Source organism: Podarcis melisellensis (genome assembly GCF_964234715.1).
Source record: "Podarcis melisellensis genome assembly, chromosome: 16".
Classification (NCBI taxonomy): domain Eukaryota; kingdom Metazoa; phylum Chordata; class Lepidosauria; order Squamata; family Lacertidae; genus Podarcis; species Podarcis melisellensis.
In genome coordinates, this window is record NC_138533.1 from 18,697,296 (window position 1) to 18,709,769 (window position 12,474).

Below are 12,474 nucleotides of genomic sequence, written 5' to 3' on the forward strand. Positions count from 1 at the left end.
AGGTTAGCAGAACATTATCTTTTACCCAATCCGCTTGTTTGTCAAGGAGAGATCTTCCCTTCCCCGGGACATCTAACAGGCTAATTGGCCTATAATTTGCAGGGTCATTTATAGGCCCTTTTTAATAGATGGGTACTACAACAGCTGATGGCCAGGTTTTTTTGGGGGGGGAGACTCCTGAATTCTTAATTAAGGAAAATAACGATGCAAAAATTGGGGCCCGCCAGTCAGAAAATACAAAAAAATGTGCTGGGAGACCAACTTCACTGGGGGAACCTAAGTTGGCTAGGGGGGCACTTATATTTATCGTGCATATTTATCTTGTACAAATTATGTTGTCTTTTGCTATCTGGTTTGTTTGTCTATTGGATTTATATAATGCCTTCCTGCCTTCATTAGAAAGATACCAAGTCAGACCAATGGTCCATTTAGCTCTGTGTTGGCTACACTGACTGGAAGCAACTCTCTAGGGTTTTCAGGGCAGCAGGTGTCTCCCAGCTCTACCTGGGAGATTGCAGGGTTTGACCCTGGGCCCTTCTGTGTGCAAAGTAGATGCTCCCCCACTGAGGTACAGTGCTTCATCCAGGACACTCTAACATGTCCTCCTTCACCCCCTTTGCTTTGTTTTCTTCCTCTGGCAGCCCCCATTCTGTGCCCACAGAGCATGCTCAGAGATTTTGGAGTACCCTCCCTCCCACTTACCGGCTTTAGCTAAAGTTCCCCCCACACACATATTGGGGTTTCCCCAAAATGCTCTCACACACCTCGCTCTTGTGCATCAGCATAGGTGGAAGTGGGGAGAACCTCCAGCCCAAGAACCTATCTTGGCCAATGGGGGGGTTGTAAGTTGGCTCTAAGGGCCATTTCCTCCAAACCATGCTGACCTATCATCTGATATCGCCTGGTGGACGGGGTTCAATTCTGCAGGGAGCTTGTTTCACCTGTGCATTCCCTGCGTGGCACACACTGCAGAAGAAGACCCCTGCAGGTCAACTTCGATGGAGGGGCAGGATTGCCTTCCTATCAGTCACCAGATGCCATCCTGACACCAAATGACCGACAGGTGGGTAGCCTTGCTCATTTGTCAGACTTGCCTCTCTGGGGTGTGTGTGTGTTTGTAAGTGTGACATAAAATAAAGACCTGGTCCATGCTGAGTTCGATAGTGTTGCCACAAAGCATAATGACTTCACTAGAGAGTATACACCTTACCCCATTCCAAGCACTGCAGCATCTTATTCAATTAATGCTCGTCATGAGCATGTTTAATGTCCTTTTTATTCCCCATCCCACCCCCCAAACCTCCCACTGACTTTTTATTTATTTATTTGCAAATTGCAGCTTTTCCTTGTTGTTAACAGAATCGGACGACAGAAACTGTAACAGGATCTTCCTCCCTTTTCTTTTTCCTTTTTTTAATTGGCTGAATAACTTTGAAACTTGTTTGTTTCCCCCACCCCACCCCCACCAACATCTATTATGTACAAAAAAAAGGAATTTTATTTCTGAAGCCTACAGAAACAAGTGCAAACCGACTGCAGTTTTTTTAAACCCTAATGATAAATATCCGGTGGGTTGGGGAGCGTAAAACGGGGGACAAGGGAGCCAGCCTATATAACAAAACATCAAATCAATGCCCCTTCATCGTAGCCGGTACAAAAACAAACAAACAAACAAAAAAGAGTCCTCAAGAATGTCAGAAATGCCTTTTTGGTTCCAGACAAAAATGTCCTCCTAGCCCAGTATACAGTTTCCGGCAGCAGGCAGCCAAGAGGTCTCCAGGGCAGGAGGGAGGGCGCTGGCCTCCTTACAGCCGCACTCTCTCCTTCGTTCTCCCCACTTCATCCCGCTACCGCTGGCGCTGGGGGATGCAGATCCCATGGGGCCGAGACCGGACGTAGCCCAGCTTGCAGGCACAGCGGTAGGAGCCGCTGGTGTTCACGCAGCGTTCAGTTTTACACAGAAGACCTCGGTGGTTGAGCTCCAGGCACTCGTCAATATCTGAAAGAATAAGAAATAAGGAAAAGAAGGGGGGACAGCGCCAGAACTTGGCACATTTGGGCAGCTGCTGAAGAACCCAGTGCCATGGCAGGAGCCCACTGCTGGCATCTACCTTGGGCTCCCTTTAAATTTGTTTTCCCAACCAGAGCAATGGCATCTGAGTCATGTCCACTTCCCCACCATATCTCCAATCTAGCATCACTGGGGCATTATGGGAAATTGCAAATGGCCGCCCGGCACTGCTGCCCAAATGCCACAAGTGGTCAGATAATCCCCTCAGAGCTCACCAAGAGAGGTGATGGCAGTCCACACTTTGCCCAGCATCCCACACCCCAAAACCCTCTGCAGACAGGAGGGTGGAGTCAATTCCCTAAAAAGGAGAACCCTGGATGATATGGGGTCAGAGGGTGGGGGTAGGGGTGGGGAGTTTGCACACAAATCGCTGGAGTCTGGAGGCATTGTAATGTAGCCTCCAGCGTTCAGCCTGGCCGAGAGCGCTACGTCTGTGCATGCTGTGGAAAATCAAGACCCTCTTACCCAGACAGCGGGTATGGCTGGCATCGAGCTGGAAGCCCGGGGAGCACTCACAGACCAAGCCCTGCTGGGTGCGGACGCAGTGGCCATTCACACAGCGGCATTCATCGGAATCCTCTTCGGAGCTGTCCGCATCTGGGGTGGGGAAAGAAGCAGGAAACAGGCTAGTGTCCAAATAATGATGGATGCTTTCACTTTTAGGAGGGGCTCAGTGAGAGAAAGGCCTCAAAATGAAGGGTTTTTTGGGAGGGGGAGAAGTAAAAAATAGCACATCCTTCACTTTATTTTGGCTCATTTTGTATTGAAGAAGAAGAAGAAGAAGAAGAAGAAGAAGAAGAAGAAGAAGAAGAAGAAGTAGTAGTAGTTGCGCATCTGATGGGTTACCCCAGCCACTCTGGGCAGCTTCCGGCAAAATATAAAAACACAATAAATCATCAAGCATTAAAAATTTCCCTATACAGGGCTGCCTTCAGATGTCTTGTAAGAGTCATGTAGTTGTTTATCTGTTTCCAGACCCTCCCACTCCCCTAAGTGATAGCTGTTGCAGACAGACAGACAGACAGACAGACAGACTGCCCCTGAACACCACCCCTGTCTCCATTTATTTCATAAAATTTATATACCACTTGATTAAAAAAACACACAAACTCAAAGCAGTTTATAAAAAGAATGAAACAATGAAATTATCAGTAAAACAAAAACAAGATCCAGTTAGAAGCAACTATTTCAAACATTCAAAAAATAATTAAGACCAGTGATAAGATAAAAACCGGATTAAAACATATGCCAATGTTCTACATGTCTTGACAGGCTTGTCTAAACAAAAATATTGGGCCCCCAAAAGAGTATGGTGACAGCACCCACCTGATGTCAATAGGTAGGGAGTTCCAAAGTGTGGGTGCTGCTGCTATACTAAAAGATCAATTTCTTACCAATGTGGAACGAGAATTATGTGTAACCCATAACAGTGCAAGTTCCGCAGATCGGAGTGGCTGAGTGGCCGTAAGGCAATCTTAAAACTCTCACCTTTGTGCACCTTGCCAAACAAAGCGCTGAAGTCCCAAAATGAGTTGCTCTCGCTTGGAGTGGACTGGCAGTTAAGGCCTGGGGGAGAAACAAACACCACAGCAGTCCTCGTCACCTTGGGCCACACCTGCTCCTAAGTCACCCTCATAATGATAGGCAAAAAAAGTGGGCACAAGCGTTATAATTTAAGGGAAAGAGTGGGATATGCCAGGGCTCATAGCCTAGCCCCAAATGTGTAAGAGGGGGATGTGGAACAGTATGGAAGATATGGGTGCCACTGAGCACACACAGAGTGTTTTCCATTTTCCCACCAAAGAGGAGCTTTGGTGGGAAGATGGAAAGCACTCTGTGTGTGCTCAGTGGCACCCATATCTTCCATACTGTTCCACGTCCCCCATACTGAGAAGAGTTGGATTTGGCATATAAATTAAATCTCTTCACTCTCTGCATGCTCAGAGTCACTCTGCTTTTCAGGATTCCTGGGCCCAGACAATTCTAAAGGAAATAGTTTCACGCTGACACTCTGGGCTGCCTCAATAAACCTCCTGGTGTGTGGAGAGGTCAGACCCTCAATGCTCAAGGGCACTTTTCCCCTCAGCCAACTACCCCCCCATCTCCCACTCCTCCCTCCCCATGAACTCAGCGCTCACGGTTACCTGAGCCACGCAGTGGGCAGGCGTGGCAGTGGTAGCCCCAGCCTTTGCCGTAGCGGCAACAGCATTCCTCGTAGCTCAGCTGCTGGCCATTGAACGGAGAGGAGCACATCCCGTCCTCCCCTCTCTGCTGCCAGCAGACGTCACGAAGGTCGGTCACCCTGTCTGTGAAGTGGGGAGAGGAAAGGGTGGGGCAGCTTGAGGTTCGGTTCCATTTGTGCACAGAAATTTTCTTGTTTTTTAAAAAAGTATTTCTATATATATATAATTTTTTATTAAATTTTCTCCTTTACAATTTAAAATATTTAAACACCCTTAAAATATCAATGACTTTTCTTCTTCTCTTTCCATGGTTCATTTTGCACATCATTAATCCCTGCATATTTTACAAAACCTAAATCATTCAGTATTCCATTACTGCATCCATCAAAACTTATTTACACTGTTGAATTTATCTTAATGCTGCCAATGTTTTCAGATGTTTTCCCCCCATATATTCAATAAATGTTTTCCAATCTTCTCTAAACATATGTTCTTCTTGTTCTCTTACTCTATATGTTAAATCTGCAGGCTTTCCATATTCTGTAGATTTCTGACTGCTGTTTTAGCAGATGCTAGTTTTACTTTGATTTGATCCCAATGCTCTTTAACATTGTTTTTTTTAAAAAAATTTATGTCAGTGTTGTGTTTTATGGGTTTTTCTGTTTTTGTTCTTTAATCACATTGACCAAATAACTTTCTATTACTAGATGGGTATAAAAAAGCTGCAAATAAATAGAGCTGACCTGCTTGTGTCTCTGGGAGCTGGCACTCCTTGCCACTGGGGTCCAAGGTCAAGGGAGGCGGGCACTCGCAGGAGAATGAGCCGATGGTGTTGGTGCAGTGCCCAAGTTTGCAGACCCTGGGGTCCTGGCACTCATCCAGATCTGCAGGCGACAACCAGGCAGCCAGCTGCTCACTCCTACGTGGATCTCTTTATGCATGTCCCTGCTCCCAAGCCTATTCTGAACCCTACACCCCACAAGCCCCAATTGCTTGGTATTCTTGCTATCTTCCACCCTTCTGTTGCTACTGAGGTTTTGCCCTGTGAGAGGTCTTTTTTCCAGGCTCAAACTGGCAAAGCCGACTTCTTAACAAGGTGGCCTTTGAAATGAATTCCTTCAGCATAAGAAGAGCCTGCTGGATCAGGAGACTGGCTCATCTGGCCCAGCATCCTGGGCTCACAGTGGCCAATCCAGGGCTTGAAGGAAACCTACAAGCAGGTCCTAAGCACAAGAGCCCGCTCCCCCCCTCCCTGCGGTTTCCAGCAACTGGTATTCAAAAGCATTGCTGCCTCCACTGTGGAGGCAAAGAGACTGTGAAGGCCATCGATAGCCTGTCTGTTTGTCCAAATCCCCTTTTAAATCCACCCAAGTTGGTGGCTGTCACCTGCCTCCTGTGGGAGTGAGTTCCATAGTTTAACTATGTGCTGTATGAAGAAGGGCTTTCTTTGGTATGTCCTGAATCTTCCAACATTCAGCTTTTGTAGGCTGTCCATGAGTTCTAATGTTGTAAGCCGGCGGGGGGTGGGGGGGAGGAACTTTCCTCTGTCCACTTTATATCTTTGCCATGCATAGTTTTATAAAAGTCTGTCACAGAGGTCAGCAAACCTTTTCAGCAGGGGGACGGTCCACTGTCCTTCAGACCTTGTGGGGGGCCGGACTATATTTTTTTGGCGGGGGGAATGAATGAATTCCTATGCCCCACAAATAACCCAGAGATGCATTTTAAATAAAAGGGCACATTCTGTTCATGTAAAAACACGCTGATTCCCAGACTGTCCACGGGCCAGATTGAGAAGGTGACTCATTCTGTCCACAGGCCTTAGCTTGCCTACCCATGGTCACCTCTTAATTCACCTTTTCTCCAAACTAAGAACCCCCAAACACTGCGTCCTGGGGCTTTCTTAAGAACGTGCGGCAGTTAGAGACCAGCCTCAAACCTCCAGCTCAGAGGTCCACTGGGCAAACCAATCGTGTTCTTTTCAAGAGTGGAAGGGGCAGGACTCACCAACTTCACTGGCCGGTATGCACTTCTTACGGTTGGAGTCATAGGTGGTGGAGGCAGGGCAGGAGCAGCGGAAGCTCCCGCGCGTGTTCTCACAGCGCCCGTTGACACAGTTCGACTCGTCCAAACACTCGTCCACATCTAGGAGACAGACAGGATTGGAATTCAGGTCTTGCAGTTTCTGTATTCCACACACACTTAGCAAACTTTGCCTCGGAAGACGAACAGTGGAAGGGCACTGGGGGCAGGAGGCCTCAGTAGGGAAAGTGCACCTCAGTTTAAGAATGCTTCCGGAACGAATTAAGTACGTAGACCGAGGAACCGCTGTATACAGTGGTACCTCAGGTTACAAACACCTCGGGTTACAAACACTTCGGGTTAAAGACTCTGCTAACCCAGAAGTAGTACCTCGGGTTAAGAAATTTACCTCAGGATGAGAACAGAAATCGCATGGCGGCAGCAGCGGGAGGCCCCATTAGCTAAAGTGGTACCTCAGGTTAAGAACGGTTTCAGGTTAAGAACGGACCTTCAGAACGAATTAAGTTCGTAACTAGAGGTACGACTCTGTGTGTGTGTATCAAAAAGAATGGCAGTGCAGTTCTTGTGGGCGCAGATCATACTATTTAGTGCGACTTTTCCCCTCTCCTCTCTAAAAAGTTGACACACTCAGGATATCTTGAGCGTTCAAGGCCTACCGTTACGCCTCTTTAGCTTACACACGCCCTTCGCTACAAACCTTTGCCAAATGACACACTGCTTTCACATGTTGCTTGCTTTCTGACAGATTTTTAAAAGCCGAACTAGAAAGAATCCGATCTGAATAACGTTATCGTACTAGCCGTTGGCCACGCCAAATCCGAATCAAAAATAAATGCGAGCGAAAGGGGTGCCTTGCTAGAAACAGTTACTTTCCTTTTAAAACAAAACACAGTGTTTCTTAAAAAGGTGTAGCGAAAGAAATCTAAATACTGCTGTCTTTTAAAAAAATGAAAGCACGCCTGCTAAAGTTGCATGCTTACCTGCCTATCATTATCAATTAATTAATGTCAAAATACGCAAGGTGAAATACTACAATGATATATAACCATCAACAAAACCAGAAACCCAAGCACAGACTGAGATAAGATAGATAGACCAAGGGTCTGATTCAGTATAAAGCATGAGCATAGATCAAGTAAAACAATAGAAATACTAACTGACCAATCACATTGGTTCTGCCTAACAAAAGTCCTCCCAACAAAAATCCTGGCTATGCCCATGGTATAAGGTGTTTTTATGCTTTGGGTGATAGGTTGTCACCCACAGGACACACACACAAAAATAGACTAGAATTGCCATATTTCCAAAAGTGAAAATCCGGATACAGTTGTTGAGTGGTTTTGGGGGGGGGTGGACCCAGTGGCATAGTGTGGGGGGTGCAGGGGGGCCGGCCGCACTGGGCGCAACATCTGGGGGTTAGGGTTAGGGGGCGCAAATCCACGGGTTAGGGGGCGCAAATTACTTGCCTTGCCCTGGGTGCTGACAACCCACGCTACGCCACTGGGTGGACCCCCCCTAAAATGGAGTCCTGCAGCTTTTCCCATCATTTTTGGCCCTCTTGCCTACCGACACATTCCAAGAGGTTTGCATCATAGTAGAAGCCTTGCTTGCAGTAACATTCGTAGCCAGGCTGGGTGTTGACACACTTCCCTTCTTTGCAGATCTCCTCCCCAAATAAAGCGCATTCATCGATGTCTGCAACGAAAAGGGAGGAGAGGCTGTTAATCCGGGGAAACCTCACCCACCCAGCAAATCAAGGCATCATTCCTGTGGGGCTCAAATGCAACCTTCCTCGGCGCATGTGCTAACAGTGGCTGCTGGGAGTTATAGCGCAAAACCTCCAGAGGGCGTCAGGTTGGGGAAGGGCGTGCTCCAAATGAAACCTTAAAATTCTCCAAATCGTTAGGAGAATTTGCCTTTCGTGAGAGCCGGCCCACCCGTGAGGCAAGGCAAAGCAGCTGCCTCGGGTGGCACGCACGTTATAAAATGCAAAGGAAAGTTGTAGACATCCAGATCGTCACCATTTCAGTAAATGTGAAGGTATATAACCATTTAGGCAGCATCTGACAATTAGGTGTAATTCTGAATATCCCAAAGTTTGAGCTGGATGGTTGTGGAGATAAATTTTCACTATTTTGTATTGACTGACTGACTGATTGATTATTAAAAATGTGTTGTTTGTATGTTTGTTTTTATAATGTGATTCAGACTTGGACACCAGCCAAGAAACCCTGTTATGGAGCAATCAGCACATATAAATTATGCAGCTGCTGAGGTCAGGAGAGCAAAGTATCTATGAGGACACAGTAATGTCAAAGCTGACAGCGCGATTATAGGTCTGCTCAGAAGTAAGTCCTACTGTTTCAGTGGCCCTTACTCAGAGGTGACTATGGGACTGCAGCTTGCCTATGTTATAAAGAGGGAAGGCAAACATGAAACTATGTTCCTAATACTGTACAGTGGAAACAATTTCCTGAATATTGGGTGAACAGGGCAGATACATTGAAGGGGGATGGGGGTGAATGTCTAACCTGTGGACCTCATTAGACCACCAGGTGTCTGAATTTGGCCCACAAAGCCATATTGGTAAACCATGCCCAATATCAGGGACAGAGGTCTGTGATCTCTTTATGTTGGAAAGAGAGGTTTGGAAGAAATCCTTACTCTCTCATAACAGTTAGCTCAGTGGTGATAGCTACCAACCCATTAAAACGTAGATTTTACATCTGCCCTCATCCACCTTTGAACAAACATTCCCCACAAAAATACTTAGGCTAGGAATATATTTCAGACACGTAAGCTTTGCAAATGAGTGAAGATTTTACTCACAGAGTTTAGGAAGTTACAAATCTCCATCCGTTAGCGGTAAAATAAAGAAGAAAAAGGTTCCAAACGACTTAAAAAGAAATAACTTTGTTTCCTTACACACACACACAAATAATGCAGAAGATGCAGGCTGTAAAAATCTCGTAGAGAGATTTTTCATTCATGTGTTTTTTTCTTCAGCTGGGAGCCACGGAGTGGAGCCACTGAGTGGAGCAACAGGAGGAACACTCACCCCTTTGTTCATTGGGCTCCACTCCTGACACTCCAAGAGGCTTCCTCAGAGTCCAAGAAAACATTCCAGCCAGGCAAACACACCTTAGGAGGGTGCCAGGGGGAAGGTGTGGTCTGTGGAGAATCCGGAAGGCCAGACAGAGGGGCCTGGAGGGTCATTTTTGGCCCTGGGCCTGAGTTGCCGTGCCCCTTGGTTGAACAAATCTTTGGAGTAGAGACTCAAATCATCCCTGATCACGGGCTCTGCTGGCTGGGTTTGCTGGGAGCCGGAGTCACGCAGCATCTGAGACTCACAGGTATGGGCAAGGTAGGCCACCCAGCGAAATAACCACACACACACACACACAGAGCATCTCTTTGTATGTCATGGCTCAAAAGACTCACCACGATGTGCTGGGATGCCATAGTTGAGGATGGTGTCATCCAGAATGAAGCCTTTGCCATCCGGGCAGAGAGTATGGAACTCAACTATGTGGAGGGAGGAGAAAGAGAGATATATATAAAACTGGTAATAAATAACCATCAGCCTAAAGGTACAGGCTCCAAGGGCCACCCGCTCTGCAACATTTCCTGCTTGGAAAGATTTATCCCTTGCTGGCAGTTGGGGATTTTCTGCTATCCTAAGAAGGCCTATTTTGCACCATTTCTACTTCAAGCACAGCACTGTCTGCTCCGAGAGGGAGGTGTCGGGCAGAGAAGAGAGTATCGAATAGCACAAATATTATTTATGTGAAGACAACTTTTTTCTTTCATGACTTGGACTTGGGTACTTAATCCATATGCACTTATTCTACGTGCCTATTGCATGGTTTTGTTTTCATTTTCACCTGCTGTTATAACTGCTGTACTTTACAAAAGAAAGAAAAGGGGGAAAAACAGAGTCGTTCCCAAGAGCTGCTGCTACCTAATGCTTTTCCCTGGAGATGTTGGGGGTCTTCTGCAGCTGAAGTGAATACCCCAACACTGAGCTAAGGGAACCCTTCTCCCCTAAAAGAAACTGCTGAGGAACAGTACAAGGAAATGGAGAAGTATAAAGGCTGCCTTATACAAATTCTGGTCCATTTAGCTCAGTATTGTCTACACCAGGCATGGCCAAACTTGGCCCTCCAGCTGTTTTGGGACTACAATTCCCATCATTCCTGACCACTGGTCCTGTTAACTAGGGATGATGGGAGTTGTAGTCCCAAAACAGTTGGAGGGCCAAGTTTGGCCATGCCTGGGCCACACTGACTGGCAGCAGCTCTCCAAACTTTCATAGTGGGAGTCTTTCGCAGACCTGCAAAACCCTGCTCTACCACTGAGCTATGGTTCTTGCCCTGTATTCGAAGGTGGCAGGAGGAGCTGTCGCCATCACTTATCAAGATCTTTTAATGAAACACCCTCCATGCAGCTGTCCCCTCAGACTTACTAGAATTGAGCACAGGGCAAGGGTAGATTTCGCAATGGTCTCCCCAGCCTGCCCCAAGCGAGCAGCAGCACTCCTGGCGGGTAATGTTGGTGGCGAGGACACTGTCGCAGAAGACGGTGTCGTCAAAGTTCAGGTAGCACTCCTTTTTGTTGTGTGGCAGCTCTGAGGGGAAAGAGAGGGAGAGAAAAGTCGCTCACTTCCACACAAGAAAGAATCATCGCCTCTTTCAGGCCTGCCGGATTCTCACCCACCGTGACTGAGGCGCTTGGCGAAAGCAAAAGCTCCTCCCCCCACCCCCAGTGCTCTCGCCACCCTCCTCATGTGCCACGCTCACCCTCGCAGCTCTGTTGGTCTTCAGAAGGAGCAAATCCATCATCACAGACGCACACGAAGGACCCCTCAGTGTTTTCGCAGGCCCCGTGCGGCTGGCAGAGGTCGAGGTCTTTCGCACACTCATCAACATCTGGGGAGGCAACGCCACAGTTGTTGGTGCCCCAGGCGCAAGTTGCTCAGGGACACAAGAACCTGGAGCCTCAGAAGTCAACTTTCCCCCCTCCCTCGCCATGTTCCAAGCCCACTGTTGGCAAGGTGTGTTAAGTAAGTATAATTATTTAATTCACACTGATTTGGAGAATGCCTATGTGTATTGCTGAAAGGGTTTAACTGGAAGATTCTACTGAAGCTCTCTAAGCACCTGGATGAGCTGGTAACTGTTGTTCTCTGTCACATGCCTGGCTTAGATCACATTAAAGAAATAGGATTAAACTCTTTGCATGTGTCAAGCTGTGGATCTCCATTTTTGTGTGTGAGTGAGTCTTTCTCTGATGGCCACAGAGAGGAGGTGTAAATGGGCCTCTACAAAAGTGAACAGAGCTCCAGGGAAAATGGAGGCTGTAAAGAGAGTGTGTGTGAGAGAGAGAGATTTGCTTCTAGGTCTGTTTATTTCTTATAAGATGCTGGGCCTGTACAGGACATGCACAAGTTATTGCATGAAATTATCAGGATGTATCTTTGATATTTTTGTTCTGTTTCAAAGAAAGCTCCGCAAGTAAAGCCTGAATGAAACTTATAGGTCTAAACATTGTTTCATTCCAAAAGGGGTTGGTTTTTTAATGCATCCAGTTGCTTCAAGCTCTGCAGTATTAATATCTGCAATAAGGTGAACTGCCTCACTCACCTTGGCACTTCCGACCACCCTCCAACTGGTAGCCAGCCCGGCACAGGCATTGGTAAGAGCCCACGGTGTTCAGGCACTCGCCACCAACACAAGCTGCTGGGAAGTCGCACTCATTCAGGTCTGCAGGGACAGGAGGAAAGGAGAAGGTACTTGCCTGGAAAACCCACCCTTTGTCCCAAGCCTAAGAGGTTGGCTATGGTTCGTCAGAATGAAAAGGAGATTGGTACCTGCTCAATGGCATTGTTCTCGCCTCTGTGTTAAGTATAATTGTTTAATTGACACTGAAATGGAGAATGCCTTTGTGTATTGCTGAAAAGGTTTGCCATGGGGAAATTCCACTGGAGTGTACTAAGCTCTCAAAGCACCTTGATGGGTTGATAATTAACTGTTGTTATTCTCTGCTAGCTAACACTGGGAGTGTTTAACTTTATATCACATGTGAGCTGTTGAATTGCAAATTTGCCATCTTGGAAGGGTGGTGGAGTCTTTGTTCCCAGGCTCTGTGGGAGTAAATATATGTCAAAGAGTCTCCTGA

General features: G+C 46.9%; 1 protein-coding gene across 1 annotated transcript in view; it reads right to left on the reverse strand.

Annotated features, from left to right (window-relative positions):
* Positions 1-1,484: 1,484 nt before the first annotated feature.
* The window catches only part of LTBP3 (latent transforming growth factor beta binding protein 3), a 41,437-nt gene continuing 30,447 nt past the window's right edge, over positions 1,485-12,474 (reverse strand). Inside the window, exons 18-28 of the mRNA XM_081892218.1 lie at positions 11,940-12,059; positions 11,097-11,225; positions 10,763-10,924; positions 9,739-9,822; positions 7,864-7,992; positions 6,262-6,399; positions 4,998-5,138; positions 4,216-4,377; positions 3,560-3,637; positions 2,537-2,668; positions 1,485-1,999 (exon numbers count right to left, since the gene is read on the reverse strand). Of these exons, the coding sequence (XP_081748344.1) occupies positions 1,848-1,999; positions 2,537-2,668; positions 3,560-3,637; positions 4,216-4,377; positions 4,998-5,138; positions 6,262-6,399; positions 7,864-7,992; positions 9,739-9,822; positions 10,763-10,924; positions 11,097-11,225; positions 11,940-12,059 (1,427 nt within the window). The 3' untranslated portion in view covers positions 1,485-1,847. The remainder of the gene's footprint in view (positions 2,000-2,536; positions 2,669-3,559; positions 3,638-4,215; positions 4,378-4,997; positions 5,139-6,261; positions 6,400-7,863; positions 7,993-9,738; positions 9,823-10,762; positions 10,925-11,096; positions 11,226-11,939; positions 12,060-12,474) is intronic.